The sequence below is a fragment of the Phocoena phocoena genome, chromosome 20 (genome assembly GCF_963924675.1).
Source record: "Phocoena phocoena chromosome 20, mPhoPho1.1, whole genome shotgun sequence".
NCBI classification, from domain to species: domain Eukaryota; kingdom Metazoa; phylum Chordata; class Mammalia; order Artiodactyla; family Phocoenidae; genus Phocoena; species Phocoena phocoena.
This window is the reverse complement of record NC_089238.1, coordinates 5,498,153-5,523,488: the sequence shown is the minus strand read 5'-3', so window position 1 is coordinate 5,523,488 and position 25,336 is coordinate 5,498,153. Positions and strand designations below refer to the sequence as shown.

Genomic DNA, 25,336 nt, shown 5'->3' with positions numbered 1-25,336 from the left:
TTACAAAACCACCTTCAAAGTTATTTTTATAAAATTTATAATTTGAAATCATTTTAACTTATAAGAAAATGCAAAAGTAGTCCAGAGAATTCCCTAGTATCCTTTCTGCAACTTCTTCCAGTAAAAACATTTTATGTAACCATATTTTATTATTGAACCCAGAAAAATGACATTGGTAGTATACTGTTAACTCCTAACCTTTGGAGTTTAGATTTCACTAGATTTTACATGAATTTTTAAATCATTTTTTTTGTAATTCTAAGGTGCTTTATTACATATATAGATTTCATTGTAACCGTCATCCCCAGGACGTACAACTGTTTTATCAACAGACACCCTCATGCTACCTTTTTATGCTCACATCCTCTATCCAAACCTACCTCTGGCAACCACTTGTCTGTTTTCCATAGATATAATTTTGTCATTTATGAATGTTATCAAAATAATTTTTATAACTGAATTTTATATAAATAAGTTATATTTATTTATACAGATTTACAATTTCTTATTAATGAGGAACATGTAAGCTTTTTGGGTTTTTTTTTGTCCCTCAGCAAATTGCCATTAAGACTTATTTGAGTTGTATTGTTTTATTTTTATTAGTGAGTAGTATACATACTGGATGTATTAGTTTATCAATTCACTCTTCAGAGAAGTTTGTTTTGTTTCCTGGTTTCAACTGTTATAGGGAAAGATGCTGTAAATTGGCATCTGGGTTTTTGTGTGAACATAAATTTTCATTCCTCTATAATAAATATTCAGGTGTGTGCTTATTAGGACATATGGTATGTTGTGTTTAGCTTTAAAAGGAACTACCAAACTCTCTTCCAGAGTGGCTATACCATTCGACATTCTCACCAGCAGTGTATGAAATCCACTTGTTCCACATCCTCTCCAGCACTTGGTATTTTCAGTATGTTTTATTTTAGCCACTCTACTAGCAATAGATGAAAGATTCAATTGCTCTTCATCCTCGCCAGCACTTGGTATTGTCCTATCTTACAGTACTCATTCTATTAGGTTTGTGGACGTATCTGATCTTGAGCTTAACCTGCATTTCCCTCATGGCTAACAACCCTGTTATTGTTATTATCATTATCATCATCATTTTTGGACTTACATATAACTGGAAATTTGTACCTTTTGATCACCTTCACCATTTCCACCATCCCACCCCCTTCCAGCCTCTGGCAACCACAATCTGTTCTTTATTATCTACAAGTTTGGGGGGTTCTAGATTCTACAAATAAGAGAGATCATACAATATTCGTCTTTCTTGGCCTGATGTATTTCACTTAGCAAAATGCCCTCAATGTCGCAAATGGCAAGATTTCCTTCTTTTTATGGTTGGATAATATTCCATTGCATAAATACCACGTTTTCTTTATCCATTCATCTGTCAATAGACATTTAGGCTTTCCATGTCATGGCTATTGTAAATAGTGCTGCTGTGAACATTTGGGATGCACGTTATCTTTTACAATTAGAGTTTTCCAAAAAAATTAAGAGTTTTCTTTTTTTTCTGGATATATATACCCAGGAGTAGACTTGCTGAATCATATGGTACTTCTATTTTTAATTTTTTGAGGAACCTGTATACTGTTTTTCATAGTAGCTCTACCAATAACAATCTTCACTCTTTATGTCTCCATAGTGTTTATGAAGAGACATCCCAAGATTTATTTAACCCATCACCTACTAATGTACAGTCATATTGGTATTAGTTACCTTTGACTGCATTACAAACCTACCTCTCTAAAAATGTCTAAAGACAACAAACATTAATTATAATAAATATTAATTGTTATGTGGGTTGATGGTTGGACTGTCTGGTATGCGCTGTCCTGACTGGGGCTTTTTTGATGTATCTGAGCCTCCCCTGGAATGGTTGAGGCCACTTTTCACATAGTCTCTCTTTCCAAGGCTAACCTGGGCTGTATTACAATGTGTCAGAAGAGCTCCAAGAGACAAACAGAACATGCCTCAGTGGGCAAGTCTATGTCTATCCTCGGTGTCAAACTTGCTATTATCCCATTGGACACATTGGTCACAGTTACTGTGCAGGAGCACTATCCAGAGGTGTGAATGCAAGATGCAATAATAAGTTTTTGTAACAATCACAAGATTATTTATTTCCTTAAAATTGTCAGAATTGATGCCATGAATATCCTTGTACATGTTTGTTCTCACAAAAATAATTTCTACTGAATTTCAATTCTTAAAATTGATTGGTGGCTCTAAGACAAAAGTTTAAATTGGGTAATTGCAAGTTGTACTCCAAAAACATTTTATTAATTTTTATATTCTAGACTCAATCCTTCCCCCCTAAAAAACATACCAAACGTCTAGCACCTAAAATTTATTGGTGTGCATTTTTTGAACTAGAACTATGACAAGCTTGATAATAACATCAATTCATTCAAAGCTGTATGTGGTGGACACCTCTTATCTACTGTGCAGATGAGAGATGGAATCCAATAGAATGAATATTATTCATCATTCACTCTTCATGAATTTGAATATTAGTAAGACTGGCATTATATTAATTAAGTATTGGGATTTTTAAAAATAAGTGGCCAGTATATTATTTAGCTATTAAAATTTTTAGGTTGGCCTGGACTTCCCCAGGCCAGTGGCGCAGTGGTTAAGAATCCTCCTGCCAATGCAGGGAACATGGGTTCAAGCCCTGGTCCTGGAAGATCCCACATGCCGCAGAGCAGCTAAGCCCATGCGCCACAGCTACTGAGCCTGCACTCTAGAGCCTGCCAGCCACAGCTACCAAGCCCACGCGCGGCAACTGCTGAAGTCCGCACGCCTAGAGCCTGTGCTTCGCAACAAGAGGAGCCACTGCAATGAGAAGCCAGCGCACCGCAATGAAGAGCAGCCTCCACTCGCCACAAGTAGAAGAAAGCCTGCGCGCAGCAACGAAGACCCAACACAGCCAAAAATTAAAAAATATTAAAAAAGTAAAAAAACATTTTAGGTTGGTCATCTTTTTCTTATTCCTTTTAAAACCTCTTTATAACAAATCCTAGTGAGGAATCAGAGAAAGTGGATCTCATATATCGATGGTGGGAATGTAAAATGATCCCTTGAGTCTGGAGTAGTTTAGACATTTCTGTTTCAATACACTCATATCTATATCACACACACACACACACACACACACACACACACACACACACACACACGGCATTTCCTTTCCTTTCCCTCCATTCTTCCAACGGGTTTATTTGGAACCACAGTTACGGTGTTACATTACTATGACTTTGTAACGCTATTTGCAACTGACTCATGTAGTGTAACATGATTACTCTCTTTTTTTTACACAACCTTTTATTCTCCTTGAAGTCATATTTCCCTAATTTTTGACCCTTGGTCTTCTGAGCCCTGCCTTTGTCTTTGGACCCCAAAGGGAAGGCTTCCCCCCTCTGTCATAGGTACCGCCCTTCACAATGGGCCCACCTTCAGTGGCCTTTCCCCCATACATACGAACAGCTTTAGCACGTTCCAGCTATTTTTATTTCCTAACCTATGGCCGCCATCCCTGTAACGTCAGAGCTTCTCCAAGCCCTGTGCCGTTCAAAAGTCCCTTCAGGCCAATTTCTCTAGAAACTTGGCCCAGATATCCTCTACCGGACGCTTCGCCTTTTCCCAAACTTGAGTTGTGCTGTACGGATTCCTCCACTTCCTGTAAGATGGTTGCCCCCACTGGGCCGTTTCCTAAATTTCGTACAAAGTGGATCAACGTCACTGCCATTTTAATTTTCTTGCCAGCTCGCAGAAAGGGATTTACCCCCATGCCTTTCTTGTTTGCTGCAAGCTCGAGCTTATGCGCATATGTCCTTTTTTATTAAGGGTTCAGGTGCCCCAAAATTGAGTTTCGGTGACCTTCCGTCTTCCCAGTCTTCCCCGCGCACGAGCACAAAACGGCGGTCTTCGCTCTTCGGACGCCCGATGCCCAAACATGGCCGCGTCCACGGGGCCACGCTAGAGGGCGTGGCCAAGTTACCTCTGAAGAGAAGTCGGAAATTCAGTTGTCTTTTTGCGGCAGAAACGTCTCAGACCCTCGTTGGCCACCGTACCGCGGTGATGAGGGAAGCGACGAAGTTCCGCGAAGTAAGTTCAGCCGTGGATGGGTCGCGATTGTCCCTGGAAGAAGTCAAGTAAGTGGCTGGGTCTCTTCGTGTACAGTGGGGAGGGAGGGCGGGCCTGTCAGCGTCCGCGTTGGGTGATGCGTGTGGAATACAAGCGGGAGAACAGCGTAAATGGGTGTTGTTTTCCAGGGGAGCCCTAAAGGGTGGGTAACAGAGCATGTGTGGTTGGGGTACTTCTGGCTTCAATCAGGAGATTCTCTTGTGGTTAGTGGTTAAAGATCCCTAGAGGTCAGCGATTTAGTCGCGAGGGCACGTGTTGGGGTCTTTGCCGTTTACTCTCTGTAGGGCTCAGTGATTGCGAACTGGAGGGTGGTGTTTGTCAGTGAATGCTGTTTATGGTTCGGGTTTTGTTTGGGGCTAAAAGATGGAGTATCTGTTTCGGGGTTAATGGATGGGAGTCTCTGAGATTAACCCGGGTGGTGGTAGTAATCGTTCGGGGTACAGATGCGTGTATGGGCTGATACTTTGGAGGCCCGAGTACTTTGGCCGCTGCGTGTTACGTGTGTTGAGCTCCAACCTCGGCCTCTGTAACAGATATGATGGACGTTAACGTTACCCTTCTGCCGTTTAGGTCGGTCCGAGTCCCTTCTTCACCACTAGTTTTAAAATCCTCTTTGGCACCCAACATCACCCCTTGCTCTTAAACTCTCAGAAATGAAGGTTTTTGGCGAGATGAATGATCCAGAGATCCACCAGATGAATATCTAATAGCAGTATGTTTTACGATATGTAAGATGCAGCTTTTATCCTTTGTCCTACAAGACTCCTGCACATTCCTCTTGGATATTTCTTTTACGATTCTGTCTAAAACCAGTAAAATAACATCTCTGTCACCGTGAGTTCTGTTCCCAAAGGAAAATGCTTATAAAATTTTAGTGTATTTCAGTTTTAGACGTTTATATTATGTCCTTAATATTCATAATTCAGATAAATTGTGTAAGTGGTACTATGATTTTGTCTTTCACTTTATTTCATGGAATATAGATTTACAAATTATTTTAAATGCGTGAACTGGTGGTATTATAAGTAGGTTTATATTCAGTGATTGCATACATATATATAGAGGTGAAATATTTAAAATACTTAGGTGTCATTTTTTGGAACATTTTATGATTATGCATTTACCTATGGATTTGTTCCTTTGCCTTTCATCTCCAGCCTAGACTACTTTTTTTTTTTTTTTTTTTTTTGCGGTACACGGGCCTCTCACTGTTGTGGCCTCTCCCGTTGCGGAGCACAGGCCCCGGACGCGCAGGCTCAGCGGCCATGGCTCACGGGCCCAGCCGCTCTGCGGCATGTGGGATCCTCCCGGACCGGGGCACGAACCCGTGTCCCCTGCATCGGCAGGCGGACCCCGAACCACTGCACCACCAGGGAAGCCCATAACTTTAAATATTTATGTTTGGTCACCTTACTAAATTCTTAAATCTACAATATCTTTCTTTCCATCCAACATTTTAGTGTGAAAATTTTCAAACATACAGAAATATTGAAAGGATTTTATATTAACCACCCATGTACCTACCACTTAGGCTTTATTATTAATAGTACTAGACTTGCTCTACCAGTTAGTTACCTAACCCTCTGTCCATCCTTCTGTTCATGTATCAGTCTTTTGTTGTTGTTGGTTTTGGTATATTTCCAAGTAAGTTGCAGACCTCTACCATTACTTTAAATACTTATTCAATCACACGATTAATTAAAGTTCTACTAACAGCCTTTTACTTGTTTCCTTTCTTTATGTAATGAACAGACATCTTATTTACAAATAATTTTGGCCTGGTGTGGAGTGAAAATTAATTTCGGAGCGAGATGAATCTGGTTTTTCAATCCAAATTCTGCCTCCTGCTCATTGTGCAGTTTGTGTGACCTCTTGTCTGTTTCCATCTTAGAAAAAAAGAAAAGAAAAGCAATTAAAATCTCTCCCTTAGAGTTATTTTGAAGATTCAAAATACCTTAAATAATGAACTGTGATGGGAGATGCATAGCATATCTGAGTAAAAAAGCTGCTAATTTCCCCATATTTATGGCTTTGTGTTTTGTAAAATTTGTATTTATAACTCATTTTCTCTCTCCCTGCTTTCCTCCTTGTTTTCTCTCTATATTTTTTTGGAAATAAAACTTCGAAAGCCATGAACTTATATTAATGACCATGCTACAGCAATTTTATTTAAAGTGTAGAATCCTGATATTTCTCTGATATTTTTTTTCTTCTTTTTTGGCTGCATCAGGTCTTAGTTGCGGCGCAGGCTCTTCGTTGCAGCGTGCAGAATTCTCTCTAGTTGTGGCCTGCGGTTTTTCTCTAGTTGTGGTGCGCAGGCTCCAGGGCGCCTGGGCTCTGCAGTCTGTGGCACGCGTACTCTAGTTGAGGTGCACGAGCTCAGTAGTTGTGGCGCGCCGGTTTAGTTGCTCCGCGGCATGTGGGATCTTAGTTCCCTGACCAGGGATTGAATCCGCATCCCCTGCATTGGAAGGCGGAATCTTTACCACTGGACTACGAGAGAAGTCCCCTCTCTGATTTTTAAAATATACATGCTCTTATGAAAAATATAGTGAAGAAAGTAAAAATGACCTGTCAAATATCACACCTTTGCCAATATTTCCCTTTCAGAGATTCTTAGAAATGGATTTTTAGGTTACCAGTTGATAGTTTCATTGATTATTTTCGCTTGAATGTTAAATTATTCCCAGGAAACGTTCTTTTTAAACAGACACTTGACCTGTGTGTGCTTTAGAATCGTATAGAATTTTTCCATTTTAATTTTGTAACCAGCCTCCTGACTAAACAGAGGTATAGACATATTAGGCAAATACAATTTGCCTCTCCTTATATTCAAAACTAACCTTTTATTATTATTTTTTCAAATTGCATTGCAGTGGGTAATGTATCCAAACTCAGATTCTCAACCCTGCTATTATAGTGTAAAAACAGCCTAAGACAATAGTCAACAGATGCGTCTGGCTGTGTTCCGATAAACCTTGATTTGTAAAAACAGGTGGTCCAGGCCCTGGAGAGTCTGTTACTGACTCTTGATTTAGATGATCACATGGCTTTTCTGCTCCAATTCAGGGTTGGACACCTGGAGCCCATGGATTAACTCTGGCCCAGTGCCTGTTTTTGTTAATAAAGTTTTATTGGAACCTAGCACACCTATTTTTTTGTTTTTTAAATATGGCTGTTTTTTGGTCACATTGCTTGGCATGTGGAACTTGCCCATCCAGGGATGGAACCCGTGCCCCCTGCAGTGGAAGCATGGACTCTTAACCACTGGACCACCAGGGAAGTCCAAAAGTATGACTGCTTTTGAGCTACAGTGGTAGAGTTAAGTAATTGCCACAGAAGCCATGTACATTACATTTTCTGTCTCTTTTAACATAGAAATTATGTATGTTTTTAAAAGTTATTAGTTTTATTCTGACACCAGAGATTACAAATAATATACAGCCTTTATTTGTCAAAGTATTACTGTAATTAGTACGTTTATACTCTATCTATACAGAGATCTTAGAACACTCATTCATTTACCCACCTCATAATTTATATGCCATCATGGTAAATTTTAACTCTATTTTTAATTAATTAATTAATTAATTAATTTTGCCTGCATTGGATCTTCATTGCTACACGCAGGCTTCCTCTAGTTGCAGTGAGTGGGGGCTACTCTTCCTGCGGTGCGCGGGCTTCTCACTGCGGTGGCTTCTCTTGTTGCGCAGCACAGGCTCTAGCCACGTGAGCCCAGTAGTTGTGGCACACAGGCTCAGTAGTTGTGGCTCGTGGGCTCTACAGAGCGGGCTCAGTAGTTGTGGTGCACAGGCTTAGTTGCTCCGCGGCATGTGGGATCTTCCCGGACCAGGGCTCGAACCTGTGTCCCCTGCATTGGCAGGTGGATTCTTAACCACTGTGCCACCAGGGAAGTGGTGGTTAACTCTCTATATTTTTAAAACCTCCTGAGATATGATCATCTTCCCAGCTGGTACTAATTTAGACTTAACTGCTTATTTACCAGCTTAGTTCCTTTTCATTCCTTGGCCCTTTGCTAATATTGGAGGACCCTTTCCTTTTGCTTGAAGAACATGTGCATATGCTGTATTACAGGTCTTCTGATGAAGAATTCTCTCTGGTTTTGCCTGAAAGTGTTTTTTTTTTTAATTGAAGTACAGTTGATTTACAATGTTGTGTTAGTTTCAGGTGTACAGCAAAGTGATTCTGTTGTACGTACATATATATCTATTTTTTTTCAGATTCTTTTCTCCTACAGTTTATTACAAAATATTGAATATAGTTCCCTGTGCTATACAGTACGTCCTTGTTGGTTATCTGTTTTATATATAGTAGTGTGTATATGATAATCCCAAACTCCTAATTTATCCTTCTCCCCCCGACCCCTGAAAATGTTTTTATTTCAGTTTTATTCCTAAAGGATTTTTCGCTGAGTATCCTTTATAGGTTTATGCTTATAATACTCTTATCGAGGATCAAGAAGTGGATGGTAATGAGAAATTACGTGACGGTGCTTCTTATTTGCTTAATATGATGTTCTTCAAATTTGAGTGTGTGAACCCGGGGATGTAAAAAGACTTCTGAAGAGGTACGTGGACGCACGTGGTTTAAAAGAAGAAAAATGTGTATATCCTGTCTGTGTGTCCTCTTTCCTAAAGTTGATCTACCTGTGGATTTCCCTGCCAGTGGGGCATTGCGCTGTGCTGGTTCTCCTTCCCACATCCCCTTTCACAGTCTTACTGCTTCCACTTTACAAGAGAAAGATGTACTTCCCAAATATTCGGAATACTGTGTTTTATCGGCCCAGATGTAAAAGCTTCGTATTAAAAGGACCAGTCGATCTTTGGGGGCCTTAATTTAAGATGAGTGGCCAGCAACACTGACAGCATCTAGGCCGAGAGAGATTGTGCCACTCAGAGTAAGTTGCTCTTCAGCCCACAGGTGCCGGCTCCCCAGGAACAAGAGGGATCAAAGAAAAGAAGGAGGAAAAGATACTTAAGTACTGTCAGTTCTGGAGACATCCTTGATTGGAGACTGAGATTTTTGAACACAAATTTAGAGCTGATCCAGAAGAGCTAAAGACAGCATCCCAGTTTGCAGCCGTTTCCCAAAGTCAGAAGAAAATGATCCAGGCCCAGGTGACTTTTGGTTTCTTTTATTCTTTCTTTATTCCCCAGTGGCTTTGCCCGTAAAAGTCAGTGCAGTTAAGTAGAAAAGTTTAAATGGATCCTCGCAGGATCTGGAGAAATCTTGGTAAAGTTGGATTAGGAATATATTATTCATAGGATTCATATTCCGTGACTCGCACTGGGATATAACATGTGAATGTGCAAAATCCTGTGAGTTATATTAGCTGTCAGTTTGTGTCTAATGTCTCTGACAGCCATCACAAGAGAGTCATAAGTTACATGACAGGCAGTACTACAAACTGTTTCTACTCCCAGCACTTCTGGCACCAAATGTGTGGGTCTTTCCAGACCAACAATCACTTCTCCAACTCTCTAGATACCAGCTGAGCGTCTACAATTTAATTCAGTTACATTAACTACTGCAGTTACTGTCGGTCTCCACAGGTTTAAGGGCTCAATCCCACAGGACTGCCCTCACTTTGGATGCCAAGTATTGGCTTCCCACAGTACCTGTACTTCTGACTTGGCTGCAAATCGGGGGTTCCTGAAATCCCTTCCTCAGGTTCCATAATTTACTGCAACGGTTCACATAACTCAGGAAAAGACTTTGCTTACCTACACTGGTTCATTATGAAGGATACAGCTTGGGAAGAGCCAAATGGAAAGATATTTAGGCAAGATATGAGGGAAGGGACAAGGACCTTCCATGCCCTCTATAGGAGTGTCACACCCCCAGCACCTAGATGTGTTCACCATCCCGGAAATGCTCTGAGCCCTGTAGTTTAGGGGTTTTTTATGGAGGTCTTATTGGGTAGGTGTGGTAGATTAAATCAATGGCCATTGTTGATTGGCTCAGTTTCCAGTCCCTCCCCCCTCCCTGGAGGGCTAGAAGTGGGGCTGAAATTTCCAACCCTCTAATCACAAGGTTGGTTCCCTGGGCAACCAACCCCTATCCTGAAACTCTCTAGAGGTCCACCAAGACTCACTTTGCTAGCATAAACTCAGGTATGTTTGAAAGGGACTTGTTATAAATAACACAGAATGCCCCGTAACTCTATTACTTAAAAAACTCCAAGGGTTTAGGAGCAATTGTGTTAGAAACTGGGGCTGAAGACCAAATATATGTTTCTTATTATATCACATATCATAGGGATCAACTGTGAGGAAAAAGCAGACCAGTTCCTTGAGGGATGTTAATGTTTCATGGCACATGGGTCTCAAGTTCACATAGGACTTTGACGGTTCTCCATAGAGGTGATGTGCTGGGTCCTTAACTGCAGTCCTTGACTGTCTTAACTTCTTTTCTTTTTAAATAAATTTATTTATTTTTGTTTATTTATTTTTGGCTGTGTTGGGTCTTCGTTGCCATGCACAGGCTTTCTCTAGTTGCAGCGAGTGGGGGCTACTCTTTATTGTGGTGTGCCTGCTTCTCACTGCGGTGGCTTCTCTTGTTGCGGGGCACGGGCTCTAGGGCTTTAGTAGTTGTGGCATGCGGGCTCAGTAGTTGTGGCTTGCGGGCTGTAGAGCACAGACTCAGTAGTTGTAGCACATGGGCTTAGTTGTTCCACAGCATGTGAGATCTTCCCGGACCAGGGATCGAACGTGTGTCCCCTGCATTGGCAGGCATATTCTTAACCACTGTGCTATTGGGGAAGTCCCTGTCCTTTCTTCTTATAAATGTAAAAACGTGTTTCCTACAGCTGTTTCCTCATTTCATCTAATATGGTATTAACCCCGCCTAATGATATACACACATATATGTGCATTGTCTCTGTATATATATATATATATTCTTTAAAGAATAGTCTTCTTATAAATTTGATCATCTAATAATCTTTTTTTGGACTTTTTATTCTTTTTTTGTTTTTTAAATTTTTTATTGAAGTATAGTTGATTTACAATGTTCTGTTAGTTTCTGGCGTATAGCAAAATAATTCAGTTATATGTATTCATATTCTTTTTCATTATGGTTTATTATAGGATATTTAATAAAGTTCCTGATCATCTAATAATCTTTTATGCTTTATACATGTTTTGTACAGTTTTTTTTTCTTCTTTTCTTTCTTTCTTTTTATTTATTTATTTTTGGCCACATGGCTTGTGGGATCTTAGTTCCCCAACCAGGCATTGAATGCGGGCCACCACAGTGAAAGTGAAAGCACCGAGTCCTAACCACTGGACTGCCAGGGAATTTCCTGTACAGTTTCTCTTATTTTGTTTAGTATGTTGACCACTGAAATTAGTATGTATTGTCTTCATCTACTTGTAAGTAGCATATAGTTTGATATTAGTGAATGCTTGTGAGAGAGCAGAAAATATGTATTGGTCTCTGCCCCCTGTTCCTGGCACAGAGCTCCTAAAACCCTTGTGATTCCCTAAGTGATAATAACACTAGGAACATCTCCTGTGCTAATATTGGTCTTTGACCTCTGTTCCTGACACAGGGCTCCTGAAACTCTTGTCATTTCCTTGGTGACAGGAGTGACTTTGTTCTACCGAGGTGACTCTGAGTGAGCTCCTGGACGAGGGCTGGTAACAGGAAAGACCAAGCCATGATGAGAAGCTTGGCATTTTTAAGCCTGCCTTATGCATCTATTCCATCTGGAAGACTGTACCATAACATAGTATTTTACTAGGATTCTTATTTTATCACAGCATAAGAAGGAAAAACCCCACCAATTTCCTATATGGCAAGAGTGAGCAGAATAATTTCCTTTACATTTTTCCATGTCACCCAAAGAACATCACTTGGCCAAACATGACTGTGTTATGACAGGAATCCCTGACGTATGATGACGTGGCTATGAAGTTCACGTGGGAGGAGTGGCAGCTCCTGGACCCTGATCAGAAGGACCTGTACCGGGATGTGATGCTGGAGAACTATAGCAACCTGCTGTCCGTGGGTGAGGACGGCTCCCCTGGGTCCCTCAGAGGGTGCCCGTCAGTGACCGTTCCATTCTCAGCCTCTTAACTCTTCAGACTAACTGCATTCCTCTGCAATGGTCGAGTCTCAGATCCTTCTCTTGCCCCAGACTAGAGGGTATAATAGCCCCTCTCCTGAGAGAAAAGCCTTGAGGTTACAGATGTGAAACCTGTTTATTCCCTCCATGTACCGTTATCCTTTCCTGCCGTATCCCAGCCCAGTTCAATATGTCTAAATCTTCTATCATTTTTCATGAACAGGGTATCAAGCCAGCAAACCAGCTGTTCTCTCCAGGTTGGAACGAGGAGAACAACTGTGGCCAGTAGAAGATGACAGCCATGGTCGAATCTGTCCAGGTGAGTGGGTGAGACCCAGCAAGGTGGGCAGCCGGGGAAGTCGTACTCTGGTCAGGAGAGAAGGCGTCGGAGCTGTGATAGTGTCTGAGGAAACATAAGCAGCCCTACCACATACCTCTCTTCCAGTGTAAGAACTCTTTTTCTTTGTGGAAGTTAAGAGGAAAATATATCCCTTTGTTTTCTTCTGAGGTCTGATCCCTGCTTATTTCTAAACCATGAGTGTTGGCTTTTTTTAAATTGTGTCTTTATTATTTATTTATTTATTTTCAGTTTTAAATTTTTGGCTGCGTCGGGTCTTAGTTGCGGCATGCAGGATCTTCGTTGTGGCGCATGGGCTCTTCGTTGCGGCGCGCAGCCTTCTCTCTAGTTGTGACGTGCGGGTTTTCTCTTCTCTAGTTGTGGCGCGCAGGCTACAGGGCATGTGCACTCTGTAATTGTGGCGTGTGGGCTCCAGAGTGAGCAGGCTCTGTAGTTTGCGGCACGTGGGCTCTAGCTGAGGTGCGCAAGCTCAATAGCTGTGGCCCTCGGGCTCAGTTGCCCCATGGAACATGAGATCTTAGTTCCCTGACCAGGGATCGAACCCGCTTCCCCTGCAATATAAGGTGGATTCTTTACCACTGGACCACCGGAGAAGTCCCTGATCCCCGCTTATTTCATATGCATCTTATTTTTGTTTGTTTGTGTAGTTTTCTTCTTGCTTGGATTTTCCAATCTTCCTCTCCTTCGTCTACCATCACAAGATCTCTGTCTGTGTTACCGCCTCTCTTGCTGTGAAATCCCACTTTCCAGGCCTCTCTGGAAAGAGAACTGTGAATTCATCATACTCTTCTGACCACTGTACCTTCTTCCTGCTGTATGAGGAAATAACAGTTTCCCACCATAACATGCAGCCCTACCTTGGATGCTGTGTCCCCATGATAACCTGGTTTCTGCTGTGCATTTGTGTGGTTCTTTGGTCCCCACCCCCTTCCAGGGTTTTCCATACTTTCATTTCCATTTTCTTCTCAGTTCTCATAAGTCTTAAAAGTTTCTTCCATTCCCATGAGTTAAGCTCTTTCTGTTCTCTGAAAGAGACGCTCCAAATTGACTTCTCTCTTAATATTGTCTAATGTACAACTTCTTTCTATGTATTTTATTCCTCATCATGGCAGCTGGCCTGTGACTTCCTAGTTTGTGTGTGAGAACAGAAATCTTCTCTCCATCCTTTTAAAAATTGAGGTTCTCTTTCAGTTCTACACATTTAAAAGAAAAACATGTCTTAGTGTAAAAATTGCTGTAAGGAAAATTAAAGCAGCTAATGGAAGAGTGGGTTTTGGGGCTTGGAACTGCCCTTTTGGAATGGGAGTGGCTCTCCGATAAGGTGCCTTTGAGCACATAGATGAGGGATATGACTAATCTTCCTGGGTGAGGAGTTTTCCAAATGTGAGACAGTGGGAAGTTGAAAGACCTGAATCTGGAATGTGTTTGAGGAACTTCGGGAAAACTTACATGGGTAGAAGGGAGTGAACAAGAGGGAAAATGACTAGAGTTAAGGGTAACAGGGTAGTAGCTGCGGGTTTTGGTACATAGGTCACAAACTGCCTATCAAGGGCATTCAAGACCTTGATTCTTTTCTGAATAAGTTGAGAAAACAGGATTTTGAGTAGAAGAGTGGCATTATACAATTTTTAAAGTGGATCACTTTGCCTACTTTATAGAAAGTAGGCATTATTTGGGAGGGGAATGTACTTTTATACTCTTGGTTACAATGTGTGACAATAAAATAATACAGATTAAAGTCATCAAAGATCAAATGTGCATGGGAAAGACTCCAGGAGAGGCTGCACATAAGGTTCCCGGTTGTCCTCTACCAGTGGAGTCATGTGAACAGTGCTGAATTTTCCCAGCAATGATGTTTGAATGTTTGACAACACGTGTGAAGTGCTGCCAACCAGGGAAGCTCACCCAAGCCTGCTGTCTCTAGACCCCAGAATCAGAATGTTAGTGTTGTCCAAAGCCTCAGGCATACAAAAAACGGGCATCTACCACAAATCACATTGTTAGCATAAACTCTATGATATGTCCTAAAATCTCATACCTAAAAAGACATTCTCATCAGGTGGGATATTCCAGGGACTCAGAGGTATCCTCTAGGGCCAGTCCTTTCTTTGCAATGTTCAGGGGTGGAGTAACTGCATATCATCATTCCCTTTTTGTGTAGGAACATAGGAGAGTATGTTCCAAGTAGAGTATTAGTTGGGAGTGTTGGTTACAGAAGATTTTATCTGTATTTGGTGTTAGTGTTAGTGCTTTGCTAGAGTTAGGTAAATGGTGGTCTGCAGAATGAAGAAGAGGGCAAGTTGTTGGAATATGATAAACCTCAATAGTTTGTCACATTTACCTTGAAATCAGATGCTAAGGAGACACGTTCTTACTTGCCATCGTATTTGTTCTATACACCTGGGTCTGCACGTTTGCACCTGATCACAATTGTCAATGTTTGGTTCTCTTCAATGGGCTTGATTGAATTTTCAAACTCTACATGTTGAAATGGCTAAAGCCTTGGCCCTGTGCCTTGAGCTTTTATGATACATGTTTCCAGACATAGTGTTATCCAGTACTCTGTCTTTGAATACTCTGGTTTTTAAAAAAAATTTTTTATTTTATATTGGAGTACAGTCGATTTACAATGTTGTGTTAGTTTCAGGTGTACAGCAAAGTGAATCAGTTATATATATATATATACATATATCTGTTCTTCTTCAATAATCCATCAATGTTGATGATATCCACATTGCTATTTTCAGATAAGACCTTTTGAAACATTTATATATTCAACCCACTTCTTCATGTTTTGTATGCAGACAAGTAATAACCTCCTTAAGCTTTGTTTCACAATGTGTGCTAGATTTTCTTCTCATTCTGGCCTTCAGTAATATTCTTCACATTATTAAGAGGCATTCCACCTACCCAGTGGCTGAAACCACATAATTCTTGAAATAATCCTTGAGTCTTAACCTCTTCCGTGCTTCTCCCATTAAGTCCATCAGTGAACCTTGTCTTTTCTTTGAACATATCCTGATTTCCTCCACCTCTTACATATTCATTGCTCTTTTAACCGTGATTCACAAACTGCAATCGCCTTCTTTATTCCTTTGCTTCAGTTGTCTATGCCCAGAATTAAACCTGGGTGTCCTACAAATTTAACTCATTTCTGATACTATCTACGTGGAAATAGTGTCAGATCCTACAAGTTAAGGGTTCAGTCCCACAAGATTGTCCCCATGTCAGATGTCAGTTGCAACTCCAGATTGTTACCTGTGCTTCTGACCAACTGGCTATAAATTGAAGGTTCTCATGACCCTCTTCTTTGGTTCAATTAATTTGCCAGGGTGGCTCACAGAACTCAAAGAAACATTTACTTATGTTTACCAGTTTACTATAAAGGATACAGATGAATAGCCAGAGGAAGAGGTACATAGGGCAAGGTCTGAAGGATTCCTGACAGAAGCAGAAGCTTCTGTCCCCATGGAACTGGGGAGCACCACCTTCCTCGCACATGGATGTGTTCACCCATCCAAAGGTTGAGCAAATCTTGTTAAGAGTTTTTACAGAGTTTTAGTCTGTAGGCCCTCTCTCCTTTCCCAGAGGCTGCAGGGTGGAGCTGAAAGTTCCAACCTTCTAAACAGTCTTTCTGGTGATCAGTCCCATCCTGATGTTATGTAGGAACTATATGCTAAGTCACCTCATTAGCATAAACTCAGTATTGAAAGATACTCCTGTCACTTAGGAAATTACAAGGCTTTAGGAGCTGTGTGGAGGAGGACCAAATATATTTCTTATTATATCACACATAGAATTGTCACTAAGTAGTTACTTCACATGAAGGCAATTTTTGAAACAGTTTTCTTCCAAATTAAGATTATGAGAGATTGCGGAATGATTCCTTGTTCTCTTCTTTCCTAGAAATCAGGAAAGTTGATGACCCTCTGCAGCATCACTTGCCAAATCACAGCATTCAAAATACTGTGGAACAATGCTGCGAACATAATACACTTGCAAATATTGTTAATCAGAGCAAAAGTCATTTCCTGTTAAATCAAAATTGTGATATGTTTGACTTCCCTGAAAAACCTTTAAATTCAAATTTAAGTTTTGAAAACCAGAAGAGAACCTGTAACTTAGAGAACTCTGCTGATTTTAATGGAGATGGGAAATCCCTTCTCCATGCTAACCACGAGCTATTTTTTACTGAAATTAAATTTCCTGTAAGTGCAAAACCCATCAGCAATAACTCCCTGTCCACTAAGCAACAGAGAACTCACAACATAGAGAAAGCCCACGTATGCAGTGAGTGTGGGAAAGCCTTCTTCAAGATGTCTCAGCTCTTTGATCATCAGAGAGGTCATACTAGAGAAAAACCTCATGGATGCAGTCTGTGTGGGAAAGCCTTCTCCAGAAAATCCAGGCTCACTGAACATCAGAGAACTCATACCAGACTGAAACATTATGAATGCACTGAATGTGATAAAACCTTCTTCGAGAAATCGCAGTTCAACATACATCAGAAAAGTCATATGGGAGAGAAACCTTACACATGTAGTGAATGTGGGAAAGCATTCACCAAAAAGTGTCGGCTCATTTATCATCAGCGAACTCATACGGGAGAGAAGCCCCATGGATGCAGTCTGTGTGGAAAAGCCTTCTCTACAAAGTTCAGTCTCACTACACATCAGAAAACTCATACAGGAGAGAAACCTTACATATGCAGTGAATGTGGAAAAGGATTCATTGAGAAGAGGCGGCTTATTGCACACCATCGAACTCATACAGGTGAGAAACCCTTTATATGTAATGTATGTGGGAAAAGTTTCACCTTGAAGAACAGTCTTATCACTCATCAGCAAACTCACAGAGAAGAGAAACTGTATATGTGCAGTGAATGTGGGAAAGGCTTTTCAATGAAGCACTGCCTCATTGTACATCAGCGAACTCATACTGGAGAGAAACCCTATACATGCAATGAGTGTGGAAAAGGCTTCACCTTGAAGAGCCCTCTCATCAGACATCAGCGGACTCATACAGGGGAGAAACCCTATGTATGTAGTGTGTGTGGAAAAGGCTTCACCATGAAGAGCGATCTTATTGTACATCAGCGAACTCATACTGCAGAGAAACCCTATGTATGCAGTGACTGTGGGAAAGGCTTCACTGTGAAGAGCCGCCTGATTGTACACCAGCGAACTCATACAGGGGAGAAACCCTACGTGTGCAGTGAATGCGGAAAAGGCTTTCCAGCCAAGATCCGGCTGATAGGACATCAGCGAATTCATACAGGAGAGAAACCATATGTATGCAGCGAATGTGGTAAAGGCTTCACAGAGAAGAGTCATCTCAACGTACACCAGCGCACTCACACAGGAGAGAAACCTTATGTATGCAGTGAATGTGGCAAAGGCTTAACTGGGAAAAGCATGCTCATCGCACATCTGCGAACTCATACTGGAGAGAAACCATATATATGCAATGAATGTGGCAAGGGCTTCACCATGAAGAGTACTCTGCGTACACATCAGCAAACTCACACTGGAGAGAAACCGTACAAATGCAACGAGTGTGGTAAAGCCTTTAGGAAGAAGACATGCCTCATACAACATCAGAGAGTTCACTCAGGAAAAACTTCCTTTGCATGTACTGAATGTGGAAAATTCTCTTTGCGCAAAAATGATCTCATTACCCATCAGAGAATTCACACAGGAGAGAAGCCACATGAATGCAGTGAATGTGGGAAAACCTTCACCACAAAGTCAGGGCTCAATGTTCATCAAAGAAAACACACAGGCGAGAGGCCCTATGGATGCAGCGAGTGTGGGAAAGCTTTTGCCCACTTGTCAATCCTTGTTAAACATAAGAGAATTCACAGGTAGTCACTCTGGGGAAGCCTGTTGCCAGTTGTACTCAAGATAATAGTATGCAGAGAAGAATCACAATGCAAAGAATGTGGTGTTATCTTTAATGATCAATTACCTCATATTTTATGTTGATGAAAAAATTTACAAGACAACTCAGACACAATCAGCCATGGTGAAAATGTTTTAGGACATTTTATTGTCTAAAAAGTGTATACTAAGGGCTTCCCTGGTGGCGCAGTGGTTAAGAGTCCACCTGCCAATGCAGGGAACATGGGTTCGAGCCTTGGTCTGGGAGGATCCCAAATGCTGTGGAGCAACTAAGCCCGTGCACCACAACTACTGCGCCTGCACTCTAGAGCCTGCGAGCCACAACTACTGAGCCCCTGTGCCTAGAGCCCATGCTCCACAGCAAGAGAAGCCTCCACAATGAGAAGCCCGTGCACTGCAATGAAGGGCAGCCCCCGCTCTCTGCAACTAGAGAAAGCCCACACACAGCAACGAAGATCCAACGCAGCCAAAAAGAAATAAAAGATTTTTAAAAAGTGTATACTGAGATAAAGCCTAAGAATGTGAAAGACTAGGAAAGATTTCATTGGTAATAGACTCTATCATATGTGGTCATAATACATCATGAGTGAATGAATATTTCTAACTGGTAGAAATATAATTGTGGGAAAGCCTTTGCCCAGAAGTAACACCTCAAGAGATGTCAGTTAACACTAGAGAAATACTTTCCTATGGTGATGAATATGGTAGGGTTTGCAGTAATAAATATTGCCTCATCATTTGCCAGGAAATCTGTGCAATAACACATTTAGTATGGTGGCCTTTAACAAAATATCAGACAACTTAATGAAGGAAAGAAGCCTTGGAGAAATGATGAATGAGAACATTGTATTACAGGTCTAAACTTAAGGGGTAATACACCTCAGAAACAACTGGAGAAAGGATACCTTCAGCCATATTTCTAGATGCCTTGTCATTGATCTGATAAATTTTATAGAGTGGCAGTTACTCTCATCATGGATTAAATTTTAATATATACAGTGCAGGAGTGTTCAATTATTTAATTAATTTTTGCATTTCTTTGGTTCCAAGTTTAAGTGTTATTTCAGAATATTTGAAGTACTTCAAAATGAAGCAATATATTCATTTCATAAGTATAAGTCAACAGATCTGGATGTGTTTAACCAAGTTTATAAGTAGCAGCAGGGGGTTATAAAATTAATATAAATGTGATGTTTTCATAACTTTTAATTGTGAAGTAAGTTTAGAATCACAAAAACTGAAATATTCCAGAGATTTCCTAAATCACCTTCAGTCCACTATTCCCAAAGGTAAAACCTTATATAACCACACAGTTTACTATCAAATAGAAGAAAGTGAAATTGTTACATTGCTGTTAACTACAGGGTTTATTTCTCTTGCACCAGTTTTAACATGGTTTTTAAATACCGCCTTAAACTTTATCACATATGTAGGTTCCTGTAACCAACACCCCAGTGAAAATTCAGAATGCTTTGTCAGCACAAACTCCCTCATGCTACATCCTCATCGTCACATCCTTTCTCTGACACTAATCCTATAATTTTATCATTTATAGAATATCAGAAAAATAGAATCGTTTAGGATGTATCCTTTTGAGGTTGACTATTTGAGCTTGTGAAATTGTAGAAAATAGACATATTGGTCTCTGCCCCCAGTTTCTGGCACAGAGCTTCTGAAACCTTGTGAATTCCTGCATGATAAGAGCATGCGGAGCGTCTGTTGTTCTATTGATGGGACTCTGGGTGGGCTCATGAATGGCTCCTGGATGGGTGCTGGCCACCAAAAGAGACTTGGAATTTTCAGCCCACTCCCCATCCTCCAGAGAGGGGAGAGGGGCTAGAAATGGAGTTACTAATCGATCATGCCTAACGTGAGGAAGCTTCCATAAAATCCCAACAATAGTAAGGGCTATGGAGAGCTTCCAGAAGGGTGAACACATTGTAGTACAGGGAGTGTTAACACACCCCCAGCTCTATGGGGACAGAAGCTCTTGTGCTTAGAACACTCCCAGATCTCACTCTGTTTCTCCTCAGCTTGTTGTTCATTTCTGTCGTTTATCGTGTCCTTTAATAAACTAATAAACACAGATAAGCGTTTCACTGAGTTCTGTGAGATTAATCAAACTCTAGCAGATTAATCAAACCCAACAAGGGGCTCACGCAAACCTCCAATTTGGAGCCAAGTCAGACAAGTTGTAGGTGACTTGGGGACCAGCTATTTGCGATTAGTATCTGAGGTGGGGTGGGAGCAGTTGTGGGACTGAGCTCTTAACTGGTGGGATCTGGCACTATCTCCAAGTAGTGTTAGAATTGAGTTAAAATGTAGGACCCAGCTGACAGGAATTGCTTGGCGTGTGGGAAACCCACACATTTGGTGACCAGAAGTGTTGAAAGTGTGTGTGTGGCAACAGGGTGAGAGTAAAGGAGAAAGACAGGAGGAAGTCTGACTGTAGCTTTTCCCAATACAGACTTCAAGTAAATTCAACCTTAGATCCAACTAGAAACTCTGGGCATCTTCTCTACTACAGAATATCAGACTGTAATAGAGGCGGGGCAGGTGCGTAGCTGTTAGTGCATGACTGGTAGCCGTCCCACTCAGCCATTGACTGGCATCGCAGTGGGTCCCTTCTCCTTCCCTTCCTCTGTGTAAGCGGAGCCCACATTCATACTGAGGGAAGATGGTTTTTTTGAGACACTAATCTGCCATCTCGGTCGGCTGGCTTTCCGGTTAAAGTCGTTACTCCTTGCCTCAACAGGTCATCTTCCGATTTATTGGCCTGACCTGCGGCAAGCAGAGCAATTTTGGGTTCTGTCCGTAATAAGACTCCAGGCAAACGGGTAGTACCCAAGGTGTTCCTGCCTAACAGCACAAGGTCACCATCATCTTGCCACTTTTGCCCAAAGTGATGACTAGAATGCATCTCACACCACGTTGACCTTGGATTTGTTCTGGCCCCTGAAAACTTAAATTAGCTCTGTGACTGAGACTATCTCTTGCACAGAGAGGAAGGCACTGGGGTGCCCAGAAGACTTTTCCATGTCTTCTCACCCAGCAGTCTTAGCAGCTTTTATGGCCACTCCTGTTGGAAGCGCCAGAACCTCTAGGAGGTCACAGTGCTGTGTGTCCTCATAGAACCTGTGCAAGTCTTCTGGAACTGAACAAGAGCCCTCAGTGTCCCTAGCAACAGCCAATGAGGCATTGTGGGGAGAGCGCATCAAAATCAGAAATGGTTTTAAAAGGACCAGGTTCAGCCTTTGGCAGCTACTGGAGGAGTCTTCAGAGACTCAATATCTGCTGAGCCTGATTCTGGGCAAGGATCCCCAGTGAGGGGCCTGTGGGGTCAGTGAAGAGGGAATGTGTGTCAGTGACCGCATCTGGGGTTTTATTTGGCTTCAGTCACTGAGGAATCTGGGCGTTAGTGATGGGGCCTTTGATTGAGGCTTAACCTGTAGAGATTAATGATCGAAGGTCTTGTTGGTCAGGGTTTAGAGTCTATATGTTAGGTCTGCAAGACTCGGTAATTGAAAACTGGATGGAGGTGTGAAACCAATGAGCACTGCTTCTCCCCTAGGTTAGAAATTTAACATCCAGCTCATGATCTGGAGAAGACTGGAACTGGGGGAGGAGTGTCAACGGGAAAGAGTGTCTGTGGTAAATTTCAGATTGAATTTGAGGTCAGTGTTGTGTAGGGAGTGCAGAGTTTGTCTGTGTTTGGGAGCACAGGAGTCTGGAAGTTTTGAGACCCATAGTCCCAGGCTAGTGGTGTTTAGAGACTTGACCTTTGGATGCTGGAAACATTTCTTTTCAGGTTGTCCAGTCCAAGTCCTTTCTCAAAGTTCTTATTAAAAATTTGTCTCGGGCTTCCCTGGCGGCGCAGTGGTTGAGAGTCCGCCTGCCGATGCGGGGGACACGGGTTCGTGCCCCGGCCTGGGAAGATCCCGCATGCCGCGGAGCGGCTGGGCCCGTGAGCCATGGCCGCTGAGCCTGCGCGTCCGGAGCCTGTGCTCCGCAACGGGAGAGGCCACAACGGTGAGAGGCCCACGTACGGCAAAAAAAAAAAAAAAAAATTGTCTCCTACATACACTCTTATCATTGTCAGCACAAAAATCAGAATAATTCACCGTGGTCAAGTGGTGTGTATAGGAATAAAGACAGGATTTCTGTTCATCTTACTGCAAAGTTTGGTCTTGGATATTTCCTTTCAGATTTCTTTGACACAAGTAAGAACAACCATTTTCCTGAGTTCTACTCCTCAGTGAGAGCCATCTCATTAAAAAAACTTTTTTTCAGGCTACCTTTCTAAAACTTGGGATCATCTGTACGAACATACATTCAAGAATCTGCCTATCGTCTAACATGGCTGTATTTCTTTTGCATTGTCTCTGGCAAATAATCGAAATTCTTGTTACTCCACCTTATCACCAGCATTTCATGTTTTCAGTTTTTGGATTTCAGGAAGTCTACTACCTGGGTATTTGTATCACACTGCTGCTTTTTAAAAATTATTAGCATTATTCACATTGCTGTGTTAATTTGTATCTCCCTAACAACAAATGACGCAGACCATCTTTTCATATGCATGTTTGCCATCTGTTATCTTTGATCAAGTGTCTGTTCAAGGTTTGCCTATTTTTGAAATAGGAGTTTCTTGTTGACTTTTCAGAATTCTTTCTATGTTCTGGATACAAGTCCTTTACCAAGTATAGGACTTATAGGATGAACGTGTTGAGATTCTTTTTTTTTTTTTTTTCTGAACAAAGTGTAAAGGTTCTTTTTTTTATTATGTGTAACATAGGCAAAATTATTTAAGTCAATAAATTTTTAAGGAATTTCACATGTTCTGATTCTTTCCACTGCCAATCACCTTAGTTCCTCCAAAGTCATAATCTTCAAGATGAGATAGCCCTTTCAAAAGAGAAGTTTTGCTCAATCCACACAATTCTTTTAGTTGGGCTTCTTTGATCTCCAATAGAATACAGACACACTTCAAAATTCTCCTCCTGTAATCTTTGGGATCCAATTTCCTCAAGCAGTTTACTTTAGGACCATGTTTAGGGTCAGGAGATGGATCTGCCTGCTTCAGAGTTTGACACCCTCTAAAAATGTATTAAGTTCAAATCATATTCACTGCTAAGCTATCACACCTTAGAACAGTACAGATCATTGGGATATGCCAATACCTTTTTAAAATCCTGACACTGTGTTCTCAAGATAAAAGCCTAAAAAAAGAAGCCATCTTTGTTTCATGTCAACATTAGAGTAGGAACTCGATATAGCTGATAATTAAAAAACTTAATATATAAGGGAAATTATCAGCTCTATAGTCCTGGAAGCAATCTTTATGTTTATCAATACACCCCCATCACTTGAATCTGTTTTAGGTATCATGTTCCTTCTTCCCTGTACCAAAACTCATACTAAACAATGAGTTCTGCGTTGCAAAAGAGGATTTTTGCACCTGTCTATAAGGAGAGTCTTTTGGGATTTTTTTTCCCTTTGTTTTTGTTTGTTTCTTGCCTGTGGACTTCCAAGTGTTCCAGCAGCATCTGCTGAAAAAGTCTATCTTTCTCCATTGAATAACCTTTGTATATCTGTCAAACGCTTGAGTACACTTGACTCATGTGGGTCTTTTTCTGGGATCTTTGCTCTGTTCCATTGATCTATGTGTCCTTTCACCAATACTACTAAAGGTTTATAAGTCTTGAAATCTCTTGGTGTGAGCCCTGTATGATGGTTCTTTTTGGTCAGAAGTTGTTTTGCTATTTTCAGTGGAGAAACCTGGCAAATAATACCTTTGCCAGTAGATCAGTGTTGTCATTTTGATATTCTATACCCATAAATATGTGGTGTCTTTTCCAAAATGCATAAATCCCTGTTTAATGAGGAAAACAGACCAACCTAAAAGAAGGTCAATATACAACATACCTGATCAGTACTCCTCAAAATAATTGAGGACATGAAAAAAAGACTCAGGAATGGTCATGGAACAGAGCAATTCAAGGAAACATGATGTCTAAAGGCAGCATTCTTCCCTGGGTTGAATTCTAAGACAGAAAAAGGACAGTAGTGGAAAAATTTGTGAAATCTAAATAGAATCTGTAATTTAGCTGAGTGTTATACCAATGTTAATTTCTAAGTTTGACAAATGTACCATGGTTACATAAAATATTCGCATGAGAGGAAGTCAAATGAAGGTATATGTGCACTCTTTGTAGTACTTTCACTTTCGTGTAAATCTAAAATTTCCCCAAAATAAAAAGTTTATTTAAAATAGGTATAATCTATGTCAGTTATATCTCGGTAAGGCTGTAAAAAAAAAAAGACGTAATCTAATTTTATCACTTACATTCTCATAAATATTTCCATATTATAAAATGTTTTGTATATCTCTATATAATTAAGTGTCTGTAATAATATCATGGGTGAACTAGTAGGATGGTAACTTGAGTCACATATAAAAGGTATGCATTAAAGTGGGGTATGCTTGAAAAACATAACATATTCAACTATGTTCACTTTTTATTATGATCCTCTCATTATTGAAATTCTCACTCCAAGATTTGTTGTACTGTTTTTCTTATAAGTCCCAGACATCTCCATTTACTTTTAATCCTAGATAGTTTGTAATTTTGCAATTATATTTGATGTCTTTAAAAAAATCCATATGCTATAAATTGTGTACACAACAGAAATTCATTTTAACAGCTTTATGGTCATAATTTACATATAACATTTACCAGTAGTAAGCGTACAACTCAGTGACATTTAGCAAGTTCATAGAGTTGTGCCACTATCACCACGATGTAATATTTAGAAAATTTCATAACCCAC

General features: G+C 40.9%; 1 protein-coding gene, 1 non-coding gene and 1 pseudogene across 3 annotated transcripts; 1 reads left to right on the top strand and 2 right to left on the bottom strand.

Annotated features, from left to right (window-relative positions):
• LOC136140962 (zinc finger protein 850-like) overlaps positions 1-25,336 on the bottom strand; it is a 397,037-nt pseudogene that overhangs the window by 146,099 nt on the left and 225,602 nt on the right.
• LOC136140747 (zinc finger protein 615) lies at positions 9,282-18,472 on the top strand. 2 transcript variants are annotated; one of them, XM_065898925.1, is made up of 4 exons: positions 9,282-9,296; positions 12,064-12,190; positions 12,471-12,566; positions 16,512-18,472. In XM_065898925.1, exons 1-4 carry the CDS (start codon positions 9,282-9,284, stop codon positions 18,470-18,472), a joined length of 2,199 nt encoding a protein of 732 aa, XP_065754997.1. The 2 variants fall into 2 exon arrangements, with proteins under 2 accessions (XP_065754997.1, XP_065754996.1); XM_065898924.1 differs by having other exon boundaries at positions 12,471-12,605.
• On the bottom strand, positions 23,891-24,041 carry LOC136141562 (small nucleolar RNA SNORA40). Its single transcript, XR_010657738.1, has one exon. It is a non-coding gene; the product is annotated as a small nucleolar RNA SNORA40 (small nucleolar RNA).

Coding starts and splice junctions, on each gene's coding strand:
- LOC136140747 (XM_065898924.1), top strand. Junction 12,191..12,470: donor TAGCAACCTGCTGTCCGTGG/GTGAGGACGGCT, acceptor TTTCATGAACAG/GGTATCAAGCCAGCAAACCA. Junction 12,606..16,511: donor CAAGGTGGGCAGCCGGGGAA/GTCGTACTCTGG, acceptor CTTCTTTCCTAG/AAATCAGGAAAGTTGATGAC.